The sequence below is a fragment of the Peromyscus maniculatus genome, chromosome 14 (assembly GCF_049852395.1).
Source record: "Peromyscus maniculatus bairdii isolate BWxNUB_F1_BW_parent chromosome 14, HU_Pman_BW_mat_3.1, whole genome shotgun sequence".
Taxonomy (NCBI): domain Eukaryota; kingdom Metazoa; phylum Chordata; class Mammalia; order Rodentia; family Cricetidae; genus Peromyscus; species Peromyscus maniculatus.
The window spans coordinates 4,399,302-4,422,867 of NC_134865.1; the positions used below are offsets into that span (position 1 = coordinate 4,399,302).

At 37.4% G+C, this 23,566-nt stretch overlaps 1 protein-coding gene across 3 annotated transcripts in view; it reads left to right on the forward strand.

The window, feature by feature from the left end:
• Mdga2 (MAM domain containing glycosylphosphatidylinositol anchor 2) overlaps positions 1-23,566 on the forward strand; it is a 793,868-nt gene that overhangs the window by 579,627 nt on the left and 190,675 nt on the right. For all 3 annotated transcript variants that reach the window (XM_042260511.2, XM_076550567.1, XM_076550568.1), the window contains exon 7: positions 11,946-12,275. In XM_042260511.2, coding sequence (XP_042116445.1) covers positions 11,946-12,275 — 330 coding nt within the window. The remainder of the gene's footprint in view (positions 1-11,945; positions 12,276-23,566) is intronic.

Sequence of the window (23,566 nt, forward strand, 5' to 3'; positions counted from 1 at the left end):
GGATATGTCTGTGAGATAATCACACTACATTAAAGATAGTGGGGAATCTCCCCATATCCATTCACACCTTGCCAGATACCAGAGAAAAATCGCAGCATCAAACATGAAAGGGCACAGCAGCAGCAAGAGACATTCTGGAGATTCACCTGTCAGTGCTTTGCTTCCTGTTGGTCTGACCTCCCAAACTTCAAATGTCACCTGCTGCTCCTTTGACATGGCCACCAGCAGTGCTGTGACCCCATCTGAATTGAACCTGTGCATGCTGTTTGCATGCTGCCACAGTCTCTGTGAGTTCACATGTGCATCAGTCTTGTTGTGTCTGGAAGACACTGTTTTCCTTAAGGTCACCGATCACCTCCTGCATTTAAAATCTTCATGCTTCCTCTTCTGAAGAGATACCTGAGCCCTGAGGAGAGGCCTTAAAGGAAGATATTCATTCCAGTTAGAATTGAGTACATCAAAGTCTCTCACCCTCGGCATATTTTCCAATTGGAGTTCTCCTTCTTAATTCCAACCTACTGCAAGAAGAAGCATCTTTGATGATATCTGAGCAAAGCACTGATCTATGCATATAGCAGTATGTCATTAAGCATCATTATTTCTATGTCTATTTAACAGAATAATATATTAGGCTTCCCCACAGGCCTATTACCTATCAATTCTCAGGTTCTTGGCTGGTTACTTCCATAGCATTTGAGCCACTATTACATCACTATTGTCTTATAGGCAAGTGACTGTTGTAGGTCGTAGTGATTATAACTGGGAAATGTTGATGATTTCCTACAATAGAATGCTCAGTACAGACCAAAACCTCAAACACTAGTCAGTAGGGGTGAAGTTTCTAGTTAGGCATCCTTTCTACTTCTCATTGATGATACATGTAAGTGTTATCTTTAGCAATAGGGCCTTACCATCAGGTTACGGAGAGTAACCAATAGACTTGGCAATAATTTGTGATGTTTGGAGGTTTCCATAGGCTATTTAAGCCAATAACTCAATATGATGTAGCCCATTCCTGGAGATGTCTAGTTGGTATAATGTCTCTCCTATTATTTGGCGACTCCATTTATATTTAGGAAGCTTCTACAGTATTAGGTTTCAATATGATTTCTGAATGACCTTTAGGATCGTTTGTCTCTCCCTTTATCCTTCTCTTTCATCTCCCTCTCTACTTCTCAGTTCTAGTCCCATAATTTCTTAAAGCACATATTTTGACACAATCTCTAAAGAATAATATCAGCAATATGCTACAACATGTATTGATACTATCAACAACTGCCTTTTAAGATTAGTTTCATAAAAAGTAAATCCATATTTACTTCCCCATTGCTTAAGAAAACACAGTTTTTGGATTTATGCTTGAGTTAGCCTGAACCAGTCTGAGCTTAGACTATACACATTTGCTTCCTCAGTAAAACTGGTGCTATTTGTTCACCTTGATTGACAAATTCACTACTAGTGCCGATATAGAAAAAATAGGATATGTTTTGAGTTTGATGGAGGTTTTTCTTCCATCAGATGGACTTTAATTCAGCTGTTAGTGTACCAGACACTCATAGTCACACAAAACTTCTACTGCAGCGGAATCATGGGTTTTAGGAAGTTTAAATAATGAGCTTTGTGGACCACAGAAGCATGAGAGTGGAGGAATTTTGTTATAGAATCAAACATAATAGTCAAGAAAGCAAACAGAGCTCCTGTGCAGCAGATTGGCTCCCCTGAAATGGTATAGAACCAGACATCTAGTCTAAGAGTCAAGAATTTGTTTAGTTTGTTTGTTTGTTTTTCTTTTATAGGATTCATGGCAGCAATTGGGATGAGGCATGGCAGAAGAAGAGGTAGTCAGTTTAGTTGACCCAATTTCAGGTTGTCCAATGATTTCTCTCAGTTCAGTCATGTCCTCACAATATAGGCTCCAGGCAGAGGTTCTTCTGTAGAAAACAGAAAGAAGTCAGACCTCCTTCTAGCATCCCTGAAGGAAAGATCTTTTGGCTTAAACACTTCTTGCACATCTGGCCTCAGGCTAAGACAAAATTGATCATGTATCTGGTGACATTTTGGCTTGTAGCTAAGGGAAAACTTTAGTGTCATAACTCCTGTCTTTATCCTATTTGGCCAGTTTCTATTTTTCTCTTCCTATTATGACTCTGAATTATCTCACTTGCCATGAGTTCCTCAGTGAAAAGAAAGAACAATCCTACAATTGTATTGCTACAATCTTCTTTAAAGTTTTCAGAATAAGGATTATGTGTTCTATAAAAAGAAAATATTGTACATGTTAAGTAATATATGTGTTGAGCATTGTATTTAGTTCACTCTAGAATTTCTTTATCCCTCATTTTGGCACTTCTTTCCAATGTTAGTAATCAACAAATGCAAATAACTATTCTGTGGTATAGTATCAGAAACTCAAGAGCATTAGAGCATTAAATAATAAACAAGGTATATCATTTTGAAAAAGCATAACAGGAGAAAATTTAAACTTTTAATCTCTCAAATATTCTTTGCTCATGATTTTCCATCATTGAGCCACTTACTACAGCATGTATGGTATGGCTGGTTTGCATATGAGTATGTGTGCATTGCAACCATAAGCATTTTCTTTAGTATTTAAAACTTTCTCATAATGAATTTCCTAGCTTCATCCTATATCTTTCACTTGGACATTTCACAGGACTTAATTTAGTAGTAAATAAAGTTACACTTAATAATTGCCAATGTATGATTTCATTAATAATACTGTGATGAAGGACAGACATAGAACTCAATGACAATGAAGCAAAAATGGTGAAAAAATTAAGTGGTAGGATAGCAGATAGAAAATTAGAGAGAAGGTTGCTGCATACTATTATTAAGCCATCATTATTTGTCTTATTTCTCTTTCAAAGTTAGGGCTAAACTCTACGCAGATACTAGGAAATAAGGCCAGGAACCTATAGTCAGAAAAAAACTGTCAAACAAATGTTAGTCATCCTGAGGAGGGTTCTGTGGTGTTGACTAAGTGGCACTAACATTTCATCTATTTACCAAGTAGCAGATAATATAATTTCCACCAGTTCCTAAACAATAGAGGTATTTTATGCTTATTTACTTAGTACATTGATGTTATTCTTGTTTTGTTTACATTGCTAAATGAAACAATAGGTTTAAATTATTTAATCCTATTTCCCTTATATTGAAATGGATATAAATATGATTACAACATTTTTTATCATCTTAGGAAATGAAACAAAACAAACAAACAGTAATTCCATGTTCCTGAAACCTAAGTACCAAACACAACATAGACTATTAAGAAAAATCTGTGTGGCTTGCAGTTGTGTCAAAATAATTCAGAAAAAAAGTTCCCCCTTCAACAAGACTTGCTTTGCATTTACAGTTTGGGAATCTGAATGAGGGAGCTTGACATGACAATTGTGAGGCAAATGAGCAAAATCCACTTGTTTATAGTTTTTATTTCTTTATATTTTAATGTTTAATTTTTATGTATTCTTCTCTCATACAGTACATCCTGACCCCAGTCTCCCCTCCCTCCATTCCTCTCAGTTCCCCTACCCATAGACCCCTCTTCCCCATATCCACTGATATTTCATTTCCCTTCATAAAAGAGCAGGCCTCCCAGGGATATTAACCAAAAACAGAATAACAAGCTGCAACAAGCCTAGGCACAAACCCTCATATCAAGTCTGGACAAGGTAACTCAGGAGGAGGAAAGGGGTCCCAAAACAGACAAAAGAGGCAGAAAACACCCCACTTGCAATGTTAGGATCCCAACAACAAAACCCCAATGAGGTAGAGTGGGATAGAGGTACGATGAGCCCTGAGGGACTCTAACTTGTTTATTTTCTTAAATTTTATCTGACAATGAAGAAATGTGAAATGAAAGATGTAAAGAATACAATACTGTGAAAGGACTAAAAATATTTTATCATGTTAACTAGTTAAAAGGCCAGTGCTAGCCTTGGAGGCTTTAAGGCTGAAGTAGTTCAAAGAGCAACTGTGTGTAACCTACCTAAGTGAATGAATACATGATAGTATACTGGAGGCAACTGGTGTCTCACCATTTTATCAAGAAATGGGCCACAGACAGGTTGAAGAATGAGCTCAGTAAAGAGAAATATTTAAGTGTGAGCTAAACAAGTTCCTTGTCTGAAGAAATAGCTTAGGAAGAAAACTACTGAAACTTTGGAAGCGGATAACTGGAGGAGAATTGGATGTAGGGTACAGTGAGAGAGGTTGGCAGAAGGAATAAATCATTTGAAAAAGGAAAGACCATAACTCCAGAGACAAGAAACCAAAAAAAACAAAACTAGAACAAGACATCTAATACAATGAAAGTGTTTTAAGTAGAATTACTCTCACTATTTCCTTTTTCTCTTTCCTTTTATTGTTTTTGCCCCCATGTCAAAAATAATTTGTTAAGTATACTACAAGGAGACAGTTAGGTGACAGCACTACATATTTCCTTTCAGTCTCACTAGTCAGGCTGGTTTTCCAATGCCTCATAATCACTTCAATAAATATTAAGGATCTATTATTTTAAAAAGAATTTCAAAAGATTTGTGCTATCCCAGGAATTTCTACCTCCAGAACATTGAATGGCTGTTTCTAATCTTACTTAAGAAAAAAAAAAAACTTAGTAAGACATAGACTTAACCTTGGACATAGTTTTGCTTCTAATAATTTAGAGGTATTTTAAGATTTGATGGAAATGTGAATTTATAATACCAATTTTGAACATCAGACAGCCGGCAAATGGTGCTGATTCATATGTTCCTATTTAAATAGCTAGTGATAAGTCATTAGGCTATGTATAATATCACTTACATGGTAGCCATACTGAGAAAATATTCTTACATATGACACTTATGAGGCTATTTTGATAATTTATGAACATTCTATGTTTCCTCTTAAGATCAAGATGAAGTAAAAGGAATAACAAAATGATGATGACAGTGATGATAGATACATCTACTTTTCTGTCTTTTCAAGGAAGGGCTTACTTCAAAAAGCATATTGTGTGCCTGCCTGATGTACCGCCCCCTTTAAGTTGGATCTACATACAGTTGTTTTATTGAGTAAGAACATTCAAATGAGCACTACAATTTAGCTACACTGGAATTAAACCATTTGAATGACTAGTATGGTGATTAACTTCAAGTAAACTGACAGAATAAGTGGAGCATGGATACTTTACAATGAAATAGAACTCCAACTACCTTTCAGCATCTAGTTCTTCATTCAAATTATTAAGGGTGCTCTAGGAAGTGATGTCATTTGTTGTTGTTACACTGCTAATGAACTCCCACTTCAGTGACCATTGATGGGCAATTTGAGTGTCAATAAGGAAATGGATATATAATGACTGGTAGTGCATAAAGAAAATGAAAGAAAAACAAAAAAGTTCTCCCAATTTCCAACTATCCTACAACATCCATCCTTTTCTACTCTTAAATCATAGATTTTATAATATGCAATGTAAATAAACTTAGATTACTTCTTCCTCAAAAAAATTAAGATTTACCATTTGTATCAACTCTCGTAACTTCACAACTAATCATAATATAGTAATTTCTTTTTAAAGCTACTTACATATATGAAAGTCTCTGTTTCCAAGATATGAGCAAACTGAAAATTTAATATTTTGTTAAAATATTACAAGTACACTGACTACCTTAGTGCTAACAAGTTTCTTAGATAGCTCTGAACCTTTTGACAACTTCAGTGTATCATTTGGTACTTGACATAAAAAGTCAAGATCTACCTCTTGTGTTCTGGCTTTTTTATCAGAAATTTTATTTCTCCTGGAGAATCTATATTGTTGGTTATTTTGTGATGCTTTCAATGGAAATCTTGAGATATCAGGAATATAATACATTTTCAAAATGCTTCAATGACTCATCCTGTAGCACCCAATTTCCTCACTTGGTTTTCTGGGGCATAAGACATAGGAAATTTTTCACAAAGAAGCAGGTACAACCAGTCTCCAGGAATGTGGCAACATGCATGCAAGCATATTCAGAGCTCTGAACACTTCTCTTCAAAAGCGAACTCTACTGACACTCAATTATCATACCTTAATCTACTTTGTTTTAACACAAGCCTTGTTAACTTTCTGAAGCAGAGTTTCTAAGTGTCTCTTTCCCTCAATCTTCCATCTTTCATCAGAATTGATTATCTCTTGAGCTCTCATACAAGTAAAGAGTACTCTAACCTGAAATTAGGTCCCCTTTTGAGAATGGCATATTTGACACTGATATCTCATGATCATGATATACACTGATGACCCATGGTATTCACACAATCAGATGCTACACTGGAATTAGAACTTCTGTGTTAGTCTTTTTTCTCACCAATGTCCTTAGATTAGTATAGGCTAACTATCATGTATTGTTGGATCCTTGCCTCTGTGTATTCATCAATCTCTTCTTCTGTCTCATTCCCCACACCCAGTGAACCTCAAGAGTATAAGACAGTAAAATAAAATAAAAGGGAACACAGACATTGCACACTGAATGTAGGTGGACTTTTCTTTCCCATCTGCCAGTTCCCAAATAAACAGTACAGAGACTTGATATTAATTATAAATGCCTGGTTGATAGCTCAGGCTTATTACTAACTAGATCTTAAAACTTAAATTAACCCATTTCTATTAATCTATGTGTTGCCAGAATAGCTTGTGGTGTTACCTGTCTTCCATCATGTCTTGCTCCCTCTGCATCTCCTGGCGATTCTTCTGACTACACCCTTCTTCCCAGAATTATTTCTGCCCTCAAAATCCTGCCTAGCTATCAGCTATCAGCTAATCAGATTTTTATTAACAATGACAGCAACACATTTCCACAGTGTACAGAAGGATTATTTCACAACAAGTGAATGCAAGCAATTAGTATTTGCAAAGCAAATGCTTTGAAATGCTCATTTATATTAAGTTTAATGGAAATTGTTGACTAAATATATAAAATAATATATAAAAAGGTATCATGTTTGTATTGGGAGCAATACAGAAGAATGAGATGTGGCATTGCTCTGAAGCTGCTCATATTCCCCTAAGGCAGTGGGTGCCTAATTATAAAGGAAGAGATAAAATATACCAATGTTAATTCTATTTCATATCATTGCTGATGTAATCTTATTTCCAACTGCGTATTCAATTGGCAACTGGTGGGGCTGGAAAACACCTCATTTCTCAAACAAATATTTAATTCTCTTTAGCAGAGAATAAGAAAAAATCAATGCCTTATTCATTTGATTGTACCGTTAATGATTTCTGTGTCCATTTCTCTCAGTAACAGTTTATAAAGTTTTTCATCCAGAATTCTATCTAACTGAAGCTGAGGTGTATCTGGAGGGTCTTTTCACTATTTATATTTATGTATTGGGTGTTTTGCTTTCATGCATATCTGTGCACCGCATGTATGCACACAGAGGCCAGAAGAGGCAGCAGCCCTCCTGGAACTGATGTTGGAGATGATTGTGAGCTGCCATGTGGATGCTGGGAATCAAACCTTGGACCTCTTGAAGAGCAGCCAGTTCTCTGAACCACTGAACTATTCCTGTAGTCCATGTTTTTACTAATTCAGCAATTTGGATTGGCAATTGGAGTCCTCTCTGTCTCATTGTCTTCAGGAAACAAATTCTTATCAGAAGTTCAAAAGCTGACAAAAACTTCTCATTTCCAAAGAGATGCTTTCTCAGTTGCTATGTTTATTGTGTTTTCTCCATCAATTGTTTCAATTGTCATACTGCTACTTATTGTCTAACTTATATTTTAACAAAATGAAATCGACATTTTAATGTTTTATTAGTTCTTCTAGACTTTGGTACATGTGTTTTGATCATAAACACTCACCATCCCTAAACTCTTTCCAGATTCACTCCTTCCTTACCCATTCAACTTTGTGTCTTTTTCTTTTACAAGAGCACTTTGTGATGCCCATATATTTTTGGATATGTGACCTTATATTAGAGTGTGGCAGACTTATCAAGGTCTACCTCATATAAAAAAATGACTCCACCTTTGCCAACAGTTGACAACTTCCAATAACTCCTAAGTAGGGGTAGGACTTAGTGCTCAGCTCCCCTCTTCATGCTGGAATTTGGTGTGGCTTGGGCTTGCACACATCTTTTGCATGCTGTCATAACCACTGTGGGATCGTGTGTGCAGCTGTCCTGCTGTTTCCAAGAGCTACGGCTTTTTTGTACTCATCTACTGCCTCTGGATCATACACTCGTTATGCTTCCCCTTGCACATTGATTCCTGAGGCTGGGAGGAGAGGGTGGGGCATATATATTCCATTGAAGGCTGCGTTTCTTCAGTCTAAAAGAAATGTATTTTATAATATTAAATTTATATCTATGATCAAGATACAATCCTACGGTCTCCTTCTGTGGAATCCACAATCTAGACTTCTTTCAAGCTTGTGCTTGTCTCAAGCCTAAGACAAAGACGTAATCTATTGTGTGTGTATTACATTTCCAAACTGGCTATTCAGAACATAGGTTAGATTCACGCCAAAATTTTACAAGCGCTGCCAGACTAAATAAATACCTTCTGAGGTCTGTCCATTACACTCAATGATACATTAAGCTAAATATAATGTTCTTTTAGGGTGGTGTTAGGGGATTTTCAATATTGGGCTAATAAATTACATCTGGAGAAAGGGATTTCTCCTCTCTTTTTTAAAGAATGCTTTAGTGCTCTACTGTCTCTTAAGTCTGTTGGACACCTATTATACTTCAGCACTTATCTCTGATTGATTTGAAGAGGTTGAAATCTTGAATGGTGGCAAGAAATGACTTTAAATTAGCATTGTTTAATCAGAAATTGTTCACTGAAAAGGAGAGTGTTCAATTATAAATGAAGGGACCTGCCTCACAGCTTATTAACTATATTAAACACTTTATATTTTCAAAGCTCAAACACAATTGCTAATGAGTTATTTCTCACAGTGTGTCTCTGAGAGAGCCTAGTACTATCACCTCCTATTTTTATGAAGGACAAACTTGACCATAAAAATTAGATAACCCATTGAGGACCTCATAGAAATGAGAAGATAGTCACAAGCTGCTGTTTACACATGCTAGTTTACAGAGCTAGTCTTTTAGATTTCTGAACAAATTGAGTTAGAAAATCTAATAAATTTTACTCCCCTGCTAGTGTAGATAAACATACCTCCTGTACACACAATTATATTTTATTTTGTTTAGACTATTTCTCTTCTGTGTCCATAATCAGTTGTTTAGACAAAGGGAAAAACATAAACAAACATAAAAAGATCGCTGTCCAGCTGAGAGACTCAGACTCCTTATTCTGATAGTCTTTACCTGTAGTTGAGTAAAGAGACCTGTTTGTCCTTCTTTTTCTCTTTAACTTTTGTATCCTTTGGAAGTCTAGTATGATTGGCTTAACTCATTGAATGATTTTAGACTGAGATCAAATATCTTTGGCATTAAATTTATTCTATTGTTTTTGTAGTTCATTAAAATATGTTTGATTGTATTGTTATAAAATACTGCAATTATGTATGACATTTAATATCATTGATTGTAGCTATTTAATCTTTAGTCTTTTTACTTAGGATTTTACAAATCACTTTTCTGTGAGTAAAACAGCCTGTAACATATAATGTGAATATTGATTTCACATGTTTTATCAGGGTTTTTTTTTTTTTACTTTAGCAGTTTCAATCCAATTTGGCTGATTAATGTGAAGTGCTTCTGGTGTCAATAATGCATTAATTGTTTTCCGTGCAAAATGCTGAACTGCACAAAAGTACTGTGTGTTAATGGATCTCAATCACATGAACATCCAAGTGTTTGTTACATTTGTTTATATATGTCAATCAACAAATCACTTTATTAAAATTATTTTTAATAGTACCCAAATGTACTCTCATATTAGTATGAAGTTATATTTGTTAAGCTGATACATATAATTTATTTTTTCACAATAATGGCAATGAATAATAATTCCATTTAAGTTTCTATTTACTTGTGAAATGAGGTAAGGATATGTTTAGAAATTAAACTGATTTATGTGTTATTATACTAAAAACAAAATGTTGGTACTTTTAATATTTTTTAAAGAAGGACTATTCTGTGACCTCCTAAACTGTTTTGTGCAGTAGAACTATTATTACATTTAAATTATATGTACACAATATCTTATAGCAAATATAGTAGCCAGATGTGACCACTTTTTAAATGACCTTTCCTTTCTGGGGAGAGTGGATTTAGCTTCAGTGCTTCTGAGAACATAACACATCACTCTACATAGTAGAATAACTCAATGTATCATCATTTTGCCCTACAGTAACTTACTTATAAAGATATGTTTCCACAAAAATAAGATTCAAAGATTGCATGTTATTATTATGAAAAATTCAATAAAGAATAGTATTAAATGTGCTGTAATTATTTGTCTTCAGAGTTTTCATTATCATCAAAACTGCATTTTCAAAATACTAATTAGTGATGTTCTTTTTTGTGATTAAGATTTCCTGAAGTTTGTAAAATATTTCAGATGTACATTGCCTAGTTTCCCTAGATTTATGTATCATAAGAACTTGATAAATAAATTGCAATTACAAATTATTGGAAATGATGACCTCATGCATTGCCAAAGGTGATTTCTGTGTTGTTCATCTCAAATAATTAGGGCTGAACTGAGTGTCTTGGTCTTGGAGAAGGAACTTACAACAATGTCTTGAATACAAAGAGGCATGCAATTGTTGTTTTTCATGGTTTTTTACTTCTCCTGAGACACAATGCATAAAGCAGACAAAACTCTTAAGACTAACAAGTAAGGAAACTTAGATAACATGTGTTTTCAGATTCAAAACTTAGTTATCTCTTATTCATTCTGTGCGCATGTACAGTCCTTGATCTCCCCAGGACTAACTGAGGGAACTTGTGTTAGGTTCAGAGATGCCAGCAAATGCTGTTCTGTAGCCTCTTATGTCTGCAGGTCCAGTACGGACACTTGACTTCTGATACTATCCCTGTGGTTGTAGCTTTGAAGTCAAAAGTTGGTGTCCAATATTTTATTCTGATACAGCTCCACTGTATAAGTTACATTTCATATGCATGGAGGCCAATGTTGAGGTGAAGGGAAGTAGAGACAATAGTGTAAAACAGAAAAGTGTTCATAAGAAAAGCAGCCATAATAGGAATAATTTATTCCCTATTGTTTCTACACTTTCAAGCTGAGTTCAGGCCCCTAGGAATCCATAACCTCCACCCCAGGCATGTTCATGGCATGGCATAGTTAAATACCATTGTCATAGTTAGCTAATGTTGCCAATGTGACCTACCTGGAAAGAGGGATGTAGAGTTGAAGTGTTTCCTACATTGGATTGGCTTGTGGGCATAACTATGGGACACTTTCTTAAATGGTACTTGATGTAGGGGGCCCAGTCGACTGTGCAATGTCATCCCCAGGCAAGTGGGCTGGGACGACATAATGAGAGATGCCAAGCAAGCCACAGGGAGTGAGCAAGCCAGTAAGCAATTCTGTTTTCCATGGTCTTTGCTTCAGTTCCTACTTTCCTCAATAACTAGCAGACTGTAAGTGTAAGTGGAAATAAAACCATTCCTTCCCCGAATAGATTTTGGTAAGTGTTTTACCCACAGCAACCAAGACCTAACTAGAGCAACAACTGTGAGTAGAGTTCAAGTGTTATTTTTTCTATTACAGTCACGCATTGCCTAATGCATAAAAATCCAGTGTTGAGAATCTTTAAACGGGTTCTTGTTCAGATTTTCTTTTTCTGGAGTAACTGTTAAGATTTATAGTGTACATGACAAAAAATTAGCAACAAAACATATGCTCATTCTATTTTGCTTTGCTTTATTGTTTCAGCCCAGACATGATCACCTAGAGTGACGGAACCACCACAAATATGAAGGTAACACTAACTCCTTGTGAAATTTTTATGTTTTAGCATTAAAAAAAGGACGATTTTGGATCACTCCTGATCCTTATCACAAAGATGACAACATCCAGATTGGGCGTGAGGTGAAAATATCTTGCCAAGTAGAAGCTGTTCCTTCTGAGGAGTTAACATTTAGTTGGTTTAAAAATGGTCGTCCATTAAGAAGTTCTGAGAGGATGGTTATTACACAGACTGACCCGGATGTATCCCCTGGAACAACAAACTTGGATATCATTGATTTAAAATTCACGGACTTTGGGACTTACACATGTGTGGCCTCTCTGAAAGGAGGAGGAATATCTGATATCAGTATTGACGTTAATATTTCCAGCAGTACAGGTAAGAGGCTCACTCATGGTGCAAAACGCCTTTAAAATGATTTGATTTTCATGAAGTCACTGAAGCTAAGCATTCATTGCTTTTGAAATTAAGTCTAAATCTTACAACCCTAAATATCTAGTAAGTATTTGAATCGAGACATTGTTGCTTTTACTTTTATTTAGATTTACATGAGGTTTTATAAAAACTGTGTAAACAAAATCAGTAGCAGTTACAAAGTTAAGCTTTAAGTAAAATTGTGCCAGCATTTTTACATTCTCCACAGTGCTTGTAGCACTAAAAATCACACGCCTTTAATCCCAGCACTTGCGAGGCAGAGCCAGTTGGATCTCTGTGAGTTCGAGGCCAGCCTGGGCTACCAAGTGAGTTCCAGGAAAGGCACAAAGCTACAGAGAAACCCTGTCTCGAAAAACCAAAAAAAAAAAAAAAATCACATTAATAAAGTTGAACCCCTGACTAAGGCTGAAGCATGTTTCTAAATTTAAAATTCAACAAAATGGTTCATATCTAAGACATAAACCCTGACAGATAATTTAAGAGCACTTAAATTTAAAAAAAAGTACATAAGCAAAGTTTTTTTCTGCTAATAGAGACCTTTTCTTAAAATTGTCAGGTGTGACTTCTGGGAGAATACCATGGTACTGTGTCCTCACAATGAAAATAAATACAAAACATATATTGGAGGGGAATTCTTAAAGTTAAAAAATGAAAATGTGTTATCCTTTTCTCTTGTCTAAAGTGTACCTCTAGAAGAGGAAAAGGCCAGTGCTTTTCTGAGAGAATGTGCTAGGTTAACTCTCAGAATGTTTGAAAGACCTGTGTGTACTTTGCCAGTCTGTTGCTTTGCCAATCATCAGGTACCAGATTGTTTGAAATGAAGATTCTCACACAGTGCTGGGTGAGAACTATACATTGAACTCATAGAGCTTGGGTAGGGGAGAAAAGCACCCTGTTGCAGGTGCTTACAGACAGCTTGACTCTTCCAGTCAGGCAGCATTTTGACCCTTAGACACATTTGATGCACATGCAGCTTTGGGCCATCTCTTGGTTCCCAAGTGCAGTTCACGCTGGATTGATTTTTATTACTTACAGTCTATATGAAAGGCTGACAAAAATGTTCTTGCTTTTTGTGATTCTTTGTTCTAAAATATACTCAGGTTTTATCTGATACATAATCTATGTGAAAGGAAGTTGGAATATTAAAAGTAATTGTATTTGGATATGGCTCCTACCCTAGCTTAGGCAAAGCTTCTTTATATCTATCTGATCTCTAAATATTTGAACTAGCATGATCAGACAGATTTATTTATGGTTTTGATGGAACTGATGATACATATTTATTCAATCAGCAGTTATCCATGGACTACCTACATTAGTATCATAGGCAACATTTTACCAAGTGACATCCATGTAAGAGTTCCTTGTAAGCGTTAAAAAAAATCCCAGGGTCATTTGCCTTTATTTTTGAAGGGTAACTTTCCAGAATTTTCTACCCATATACATCACCCTACTTAGTTTGCTTCTCCTATTTTGTTCACTTATTTCTTGTTTGAGAACTAATCAACAAAAACGCACGCGCACGCGCGCGCGCGCGCACACACACACACACACACACACACACACACTGGAATCACAGCTTTTATTTAGCAGATTCATTTTAGGGAAACATGCCTCACTGACTGTTCAACTTAGAATAGATCACAGAAAAATAAAAGGAGAATTGTGAAATTATTACTAGACTGTGTTCTGATATTAATTTAAATATGGTAATTACATTTGACTGTTCGGAACTAGGTATCATGGATGACAAAGTAGAAATTTCCAACCTTAATTCATGAAATCGCCAGAGGCCCTAAAAGGAAAATTCTAGTTGGCCAAAGAACAGAATTTGTTCAAGAAGAGCCTAACAGACATTAGAATAGTTGTAGTAAGTTATCCTAACTATTCGTTTGGTTTCTAAAGACCACAACCCTAGAAATAAAATGCTGTATTAAGATTTTTAGAAACATAATCTATGCCTTCTCCTTCTTTCTACACACAGATCTGATGCTTTCCAAGGGGTAAGTCTGTGAAGACTTGTCAGCATTGTTCAGTGTAGGTCAGCATTAGGAAAAAGTTCATGGCACGTAGTCAGAACAAAACAGATAGTTGTTTAATACAGCTATGATCTAATTTATGAACCTGACACTCTACTGGGCTGGGTTTTGTTGTTGTTGTTGTTGTTGTTTGTTTTTATTATTCTACCTTGGGAGTACAAGCATCATTGCCCCCCCACCGCATTTTCACAATTTTCTACTGACATGACAGAAAGTTCTTCAGTAGATAGACATACTATTTGATTGGATGTTTCAGTCTCAGGACAAGATAAAACAAGATGGATGTTGTAATTTGTCTAATAAGACTAAAAAAATGTAGGTTTTAACAAAAACTGTTGAGGTATCCATGTGACAAAATCATAGCATTAAGTCAAGTTCAGGAACAACGGGTTTTATTTGAACACAGAACTGTTATGGTCATGAGTCTGGACCCCCAGTAAATTGTATTTTGAGAGAAGGACTAGAGAAGATAATTCTTAAACTCACAAGTGTGTCTCTCTTCATTCTGAATCTGGCTTGTGTTTCATGTTACCTATGGTGCAATGGAGTAGTCTGTACAGTTCTCGTGGCTGAAATTTGGGAATTCTGTACATACCATTAAACAATTTATCTCTACATCATAGAATTCTATGCTCAAAGTAGCACTTCAATATGAAAACAGATATGTTACAAGCACAAGCTGTGCCATAGAAGAAAGTCTCAGACTGCGTCAATATAATAAAACCCCTGAGAATAGAGAGGAAATTTAGATGAATTGGTTGAGTGAGCAAATAAAAAAATGGAACAATTGTTAATAAGTACGTATAAATAACTGGACATGTGGTCCATTATAGAAACAACCTGGACGTGAGGAGGGGTAATGAAGGGCAAGGGTCGAGGGAAAGAGAGTTTAGGGGAGCGGGGGATCCCAGCTGGATCAAGAACAGAGAGGGAGAACAAGGAACAAGAGACCATGATAAATGAAGACCCCATGAGAATAGGAAGAAGCAAAGTGCTAGAGAGGTCCACAGAAATGCACAAAGATACCTCCACAATAGACTACTGGCAATGGTTGAGAGAAAGCCCAAACTGACCTACTCTGGTGATAGGATGGCCAAACATCCTAATTGTCGTGCTAGAAACCCCATCCAACGACTGAGGGAACAAGATGCAGAGATCCATGACCAGACCCCAGGTGGAGCTCCAGGAGTCCAATTGGCGGGAAAGAGGAGGGTTTGTATGAGCGAGAATTGTTGAGACCAAGATTGGAAAAAGCACAGGGACAAATAGCCAAATGAATGGAAACACATGAACTATGAACCAATAACTGAGGAGCCCCCAACTGGATCAGGCCCTCTGGATAAGTGAGACAGTTAATTAGCTTGATCTGTTTGGGAGGCATCCAGGCAGTGGGACCAGGAGATGTCCTCAGTGCATGAGCTGGCTGTTTGGAACCTGGGGCTTATGCAGGGACACTTGACTCAGCCTGGGAGGAGGGGACTGGACCTGCCTGGACTGAATCTACCAGGATGAACTCAATCCCCAGGGGAGTCTTTGCCCTGGAGGAGATGGGAATGGGGGGTAGGCTGGGGGGGAAGGTGGGGGAGGGACAGGAGGCGGGGAGAACAAGGGAATCCATGGCTGATATGTAAAATTAAATTAAATTATATAATCAAAAAATATTTTAAAAAGTAGCAAGAAAAGAGAGGGGAAAAAAAGCCTATACTACAGAAATGTGAATGCCTTCTCAATTTTGGGTTTTTGTAATTGTTACTATTTGAAGAAATTTAGCAATGGCCAGGTGGTCAGTGGATTTTTTATATTTAAGCATTTTTTTACATTAAATTTACACTGTTTTAGGGTGATACTTTTTAATTCTTTCTAAACTTTTTGAGCCTAGTGTTGCACAGGAATCTAACATTAATTCTCAGTTGTTACTCTGTTTGAAGGGATATGTACAGGACAATAAGATGAGGCTTTGTTGCCATGAGACCTTTCTGCATAGCACAGAAATCTTCCTTAAATCACAGCCCCATAGTCAGCACATGTGTTAATGATACTTAAGACTGATTAAAATGGGAAATATCCCTGAAGGAAACTTGTAGTTTGCAGAATTAGTAACAGTTTTAAAAAACAATGATTTAGGAAAGTGGCAAGTTATATTTAGGAAAACTTTAGATAGGCTATGTCTGTTTCAGGGTTTATTCATGCGTTTATAGGATACTGAAAACTACAATGTACATGACATAAATTATATATTATTTTCTAATTAGTTCAATATTAACAAACACACACAGAGTTCTGCAAGTTTGGAAATTGTCCTTATTGTAACCATTAGCTGTTTTCTGTGTTTAAATAGCCATTCATTTTCAATTCCCCTACTAAATTCTTTACATGCTGGGCTCTATACCATATGGAGACAGTTTGGACGGACATTGCTCTGAGGTCAGTACCCGGCAGCCTGATACAGTCTGTAGAAGGCAGACACTTGACTTGAACTTTGATCATGCTTCTGTGGATGCTGTAAGTGCTTCTGCAGTGTAGATACAGGACAGTTGCCCAGAGAGTTGAGATTAGATATGAACCTTAAAGGAAGAAGAAGAAGCAAACAGGGGATGGGGAAAGTCTCAGAAATACTTATGTCACGTTTATGATATTGATTTTAATCTGAGAAAATCATGTTAGTTTATCCTTGTCTTAATATTTCACTGCTGAAACTGTATTTTAGGCTAGACTCCGGGTCACCTAAAGTACTTCCTGTGCATCACTGTAAAGGTCTCAGTTACAAATTTAACTGTATCAGACTCTAAATGTCATTATTCAGTTTTGTGAAATATAGATTCTTTGTGTGCCTCCTAAAGAAAATGCATGCAAATTGAAGCATAAATTATCAGCCGTTAAAATAAAATTCTTAGAATATCCTCACAGGGCTGTTCTTCCTTTATATGAACATAATTGGTAGAGTATAGTTTTCATTTCCATAGGGTTTTTTTTTCTTTAAAACATTCTACTGCTTTCTCCCCTCACTCCATAGTGAAGTCTCCGGTGCTCATCAGCTTGCATGGATTCCTGCACATGACATGACAAACATGTGTGTTTATAGTAAACTCAGAAATATGTACATCAGGCCTTGAAAAGGAAAGCAGAATCAGGTTTCCTTGGAATTCATGGTGAGACATCTGATGAGCAAATACAGCGAAAGCCTCAACATGGGATTGGAGGGTTGTGTTTCTCTCTTGTTAAGTGTGCAAGAGGATTTTATAAGACAGGGAAAAGAACAAGACTTTGTGGGTTAAGCGAGTTGCAGAGACGTTAGTGCGTAAGCCTAACGATGACCACCTGGAAATGACTTCACAATTCAGGTTGCTGCTGGCCATCTGGTTACTGTAACTGTGGAAGACAGCAAGCGTCCGCACAGGTGCAATGATAGTGCTTGTGAGCTCGAGACTATGGTGCACAATGAATGAGAGACAGAAGTGAGCACGAGAACAGAGGAAAAAACGGATGAAGCCCATCTCCTTGGATTTTCTGCTTTGTTCTTTTCTATTTCCAAAGGAAAGGAAGAGACCTGGGGAAATTTGCTGATTAAAAGTGTATTTCTAGAGAATGGCTGTAGAATGTACCACGAAGCAGTCTTCCATGTTGTTGTAACTCCAAGTCTTTCTTAGAGGGTCATCTGACAAGTTGTACATCTTTGTCCAGGAGGCAGTTTCCTCCTCTGGATGTCCTGAAGGCTTCAGCTGTTTCCTCTCCCAGTAGGAGATTTCTGAGAAAATACTAATTTTGGGGGGTTCATTCTCTCAATAGTGTGATAGTCAAGGAAGTGAGCACTAAGTGTGCCGTATTGGAGAAATTATTTTGGCCACTCCACGTAGTTAAAAGGATATTTATTTAATGGCGTAACTCACAAATTAAGTAATGGGTAGGTCGCAGGGTCCAGCGGTGTTCTCCGGAGCTCTGCACAGTCAATCTGCACCAGTCAGCGTCCCGGCACCGAGAGAGCGCCCAGAGAGAGCGCTGACCCATCCAGCTCTCGGGTCCCCCGGCGCCTCCCCTCACCCCGCCTCGTAGGCATGACAGTTGCCAGAGTCTCAATGGGGGTTGGAACTTCCAGAACCAAGCTGGAATGGCTACCCACTACAGTGCCGTTCAAGCATTTTAATTCCTATTAGACAGACTCATGACAGTTTATCACCCCGGTCATAGGCCAAGGTGAAACATAGTGTTTGGCCATGGTAACAGTGGGGTGATTGTCTCCTGCAAACAGTAGTGCTTCTTCTGTGGCCTTTCCCGTCGTCCTCTTCTTTACAGACTGTCCTCTTCTCCAGGATGGAGAGAGGCACAGCTGCAGAGGGTAGGACCTGAACAGCAGCCTGACTGGACTCTACCTACTACTGTTAGAGTTAAGAGGCCATTGTGTTCAGCAAATTTCCCAGGGAGACACTAGACCACAACTCTACTCTTACACAGTGTCTACATTTCCTTAAGTATGTGCACAGACCAAGAAAATTTTAGACTCAGAGTACACACAAAGATATGTTGTTTTCATCTGTCCTTTGGGAAGACCAGTATGCATGTCAGTCAGAGTTACAGAGAATCGTTACATAATTCATACCGGTGTACCTAAATCTCACCAAGAAGAATGTTCTACTGTTAGCATTGTTTATTTGAGGAAAAGGTTTTGTTCCATAAATGTGTTTTATTAAAACTCTGAAAGCTCTGTATTAAAATTTAAAATGCTCTCAAGAATTATTAAACATTTATTGGAGTTCTGCTGACTTGCATTAGTCCTGTACAGTTTACTGTGTGGTACAGAAACAAGTCAGCAAGGGAATTCTAGGTGACTTACCCGTGTTTGAATAGATAATATAGTTGGCTAACACTGCATGTTAAATAAAATAGCAATTTTTTTCTTAATATTTTAGTTTCATGTTAGTTTTTCACATAAAATATTTTATTTAATCATTTTTTGTATTTTATAATTTAATTTAACTTTACATATTAGCCACGGATTCTCTTATTGTGGGTCTGATGGAAACTGTGGCCTCTGGAGCTGTTGTTCCCTTTCCTGTTATTAATATCCAACTTTCAAATGGTCAAGAAACCTTTGAGTATTTTAGGATAAAAGTGCCTTCAAAAGACTTACTAAGTGCCATGTTAAAATGTGCTGAATACTTTAAAAGATGTTGCTAAACAACACAAAATAAATGTTGGACATGGCAGGTGAAAATACTTTAGTTGAAAACCCACTAAAGTTTTGGAATTGTCTGACCTAAGAGAGAAAAACCTGCCACAATATTGAACACAGTGTATGTGCCTTGGAAATTCAATTGTGAGGGGCAAGGCTAACAAAATGAAAGTGACGGCAAAGGGCACATACTACACAAAGAAATAGCAAGTGTGTGACAATTGTAGAAATAATTAATGGATACGGTGCACAGTCAATGAAAATATTTGCTAAATAATTATGATGGCAAAGTGGCTTTGGGAAGAAAGAGAAGTGCATAGAGCCTAATTCATAATATTCAAGTGTTATGACACTGAGTAACTTTAATACCTGACATAGTCTGACATTTGCTTTAATGTGTTACCAAAGTAATATGAAAACACACAGGAGGATGTCACTGACCCTGATCAGCCAGAATCCTAAGACAAACGGCAACTGAGCCGGACTAGGAATGAGGCACAGAACCTAAGGAAGAAATGTATCATTAGACCTTATTAACACATATTTACACAATTTTCAAAAGACAGAGAAAGAGAGGAAGGAAAGGAGAGAGACGGGGAGGGAGGAGGTATGCCGGGTGCTTCAAGGGCCTAATCATTGGATGGCAATTCAGAGGTTTAAAAAGAAACAATTAATAAGGGCAAATTAAAGTCCCATTAGGGTTCTTAGTCTCATTAATAACATATCTTAAGAATGGACTAAAGCAGGAGTTAAAAAAACAATTTTATTAGATGAAAAGAAAAATCTAAAGGACCGGCAAGATGTAAACCACAACTGCTTAGAGGAAGAAAAAGGGAAGTAAAGGCTGTATGTACCGTTCAAGCTCTCATGGAAGTTAGACACACGGCTGACCAGTGGTCACATGTTAGGGAGGGAGGCCCAGTAAGGTACTACACTAGAGGTGGAGATTCTGGGAAGAAAAACACAGCACTGCAGCATTTCATTAAAAACAACAACAGAAAAAAAAAAAAACAGCTATTGTGCCTATTTCTAGCATGGCTTAGTGCCCACCTTCCAAGGGTTGATAATTGGTCCAAGTGACTGAACCAGCCCATCTGGACCGTGAGGTCTCCACCCAAGCCTGAGACTGTATACACTTCATCAGAGGTGTTTCATTCTAACACAATTGTAAGAAAATTGGTGGGAAACATAAGGCTCAAATACAGTCAATGCTTTTATAATGAATGAATTGGGCAATGACAATGTTTCTGTTATTCCCTCAAGAGTGAAAACTACTTTTGTATTATGAGGCAGTGTTCAGGGAGGGGTATAGATACAGCTACAGATGTAGATAGAGTGAGCCACAGTGGTCAGCTCTGCAAAGGAGCTGATGAACCATTGCCCTTCCAGAATTAGTGGGTTTTTGTTTGTTTGGTTTTGGTTTTGGTTTTTTTTTTAGGTGGGTGAGCATTAGAAAAAAGGATTATTGCATTAAAAACAGTGTAATGGGGCCTTAAAGGGAGGGAGACACTTGACTCTGAAACCTGGAGAGGAGCTTCATTAAGAAAGATAGCTTAAAGGAAGGTTACGAGAGCCCATTAGTGAGAAGGCTGGGGAAAGGAACAGAGAAAAGATCCTTCAGGAAAATCTCAGGGATAAAGGGGAATTCCTGACTTTATTACAGTCTTTGAGGGGGGCGGTGGTTGTGGGAAGGTTTATGCTGCATGGTTGAGTTCAACAAAACCTACTGACAGAACGAAACATGCAGGAACAAAGTAAGATCAGGACCTTAAATCAGGGGCTGCTCTTGTGCCACAACACAAGGTTCTTAGCTGTTGTAGAGAGAACCATGGGAGAGTGTGGTCAAGTTTCTTCAGTCTGTAGAATCTGCACTCTGAGAGAGATAGGCCATGTTCTAACAGATCCTGGGAGAAAGAATGAAAAGTTACTAAGAGGGAAATGAAGACAGTGCAGACCAGCAGTTCCCAGTGGGATGGTTTGCACGAGAGAGCCATATCTTCAGAAAATGCAACTCAACCCTTAGAAGACTCAAGAACTACATGTTAGTCAGGTAACTTTTTTACGTCTCAGATACCTTCTGTCTCCACAAAATCATTGGAATCATTTCCAGGTAGAGTCTGAGGAAACAGAACAAAAGTGAATAAAAAAAATACTACAGATGTGGTTTACACATGGCTGGTAGGCCTGACTTAGCTGGAGAGATTGATAATAATCCATGAGGTGCTGAAGAACTCGCAGTCTCTCTGAAGGTCAGTGGAACCAATGACCAATGCTGACAAAGCAATTCAAGAATGACTCTCATGGACATCAGGCCAGGTATAGGGTTGTAGATCCCATACTGGACTCTGGGACAAATTTACTACAGATAGTTTTAAGACCTTTAGTGTACTGTGTCTCAAAACTATTTATCTACAGAGTAAAAGGGTTAAGTGGATACCTCATTTCCAAACTGTTTTGATGGCAGCTGCACATTATTTGCAGCATTCTCAGGAGTGACTAAACTTTAGGGAGGAGGAAGCTAAGCAGGTAAGAACTTTAACCCTTCTTCCTTTTTCCAACCTGAATCAGAACAAAACAGGTCTCCTTTATGTATAGGATTTGTGTGCAAGATTCTCTTTACACATATGTTCTGATTCCTGTTTTCACACTCACACAAACACATGCATGGAAAACCAGCGTCTTGGGCAAGCTCTTCTCTTCCTCACTGAACTCTGTGTTTCGATGGTTCTAAGATGCCATGACTTGCTTCTTTAGAATGTGGTATCTAAGGCCAGGTTGGACAACAAACTGGATTAGAAGTAGTTGTGGCTCAGGGGATGTAAGATGTCTATGTTTCTACCCATTAGAAAATCAGGTCTAAGGTCAGGTAAAAGTCAGAATTCAGACATGAGTTTCATAGGTCATTGCATTAATTTAGACATAGTTGAGCTTGTCCAAGAAGAGAGGAAAAGTCAGACTTAAAAACTGTACAAGGAGATAGTGGGAAAATTAGGAGCCGTGATAGTATGAGAGAGAATGAGCAATGGAAATGAAGGAGGCAGTCCTCTTTCAGCCCACCCATTGGTAAGGAAAGGAGGAGAACCCTGTGCAAAAGTTTCTGGATGTGTTACCTCAGATACTTTAGCACCTCCATCAGCAGGGACTAGGTGTGGGTACTCACACATACATTTGAAAGTGGAAATGTGGTGATATTTTATTTGTGCTTTGATGAAGTTTGCCTGGAGATCAGGAAATAGCAAGCCATTTTAAGTAAGCAAAGTCAGGCAGCACACATCCTTAATCCAATCGCTTAGTAGGCAAGGTCTCTGTGTGTTCAAGGCCACACTAGGGAACAGAGCCAAGTGTGGTGACACATGCCTTTAATCCCAGTACCAACCATAGAGACCTGGAGGTCTGTACAGACAGCCAGTGACAAGGAAGTGAGGTAGCTGGGCTAAGACAGCCAATGAGTGGGCAGAACAGCAAGGCAATAAAGGCGTTGGTAAAACAGGAAGTAGCTCACTTTTGAAAGCTGCAGAGATGGTGAGGTAAGGTTGGCTGGTGGCTCTCACTATTTCCCTGATCTCTAAGGCTTTCACCCCTATATTTGGCTCTGTGTTTTTTATTTAATAAGACCATTTAGAAATTCGTCTACAGAAACAAGCCCTTATTTTCCTTTAAGCAAAAATAAATAAATAAATAAATAAATAAATAAATAAATAAATAAATAAATATTGAAGGAGTAGAAAAGGAAAGAACATAAAGTGAGAGAAGAGAGAGAGAAATGACAGAGAAGATTATTACAGTTTAAATATGGTATTTAGTATAGTCATCATCTCCCCCAAGGTTCTCAGTATCTTCTAAAATAGACTACAAGTAACATTATAGAACTCACCTGTAATGACAGTTGTACTAATAATCTTTTCAGTGGCAGTTGTAGGAGTGACAGGGAATGTTAAATAAATTTATCATTGTAAATTGTTTTGAGAGACATAAAGTATGTCTGTATGAACTACCTACATTAGAGATGATCTATGAAGGTAAGAATT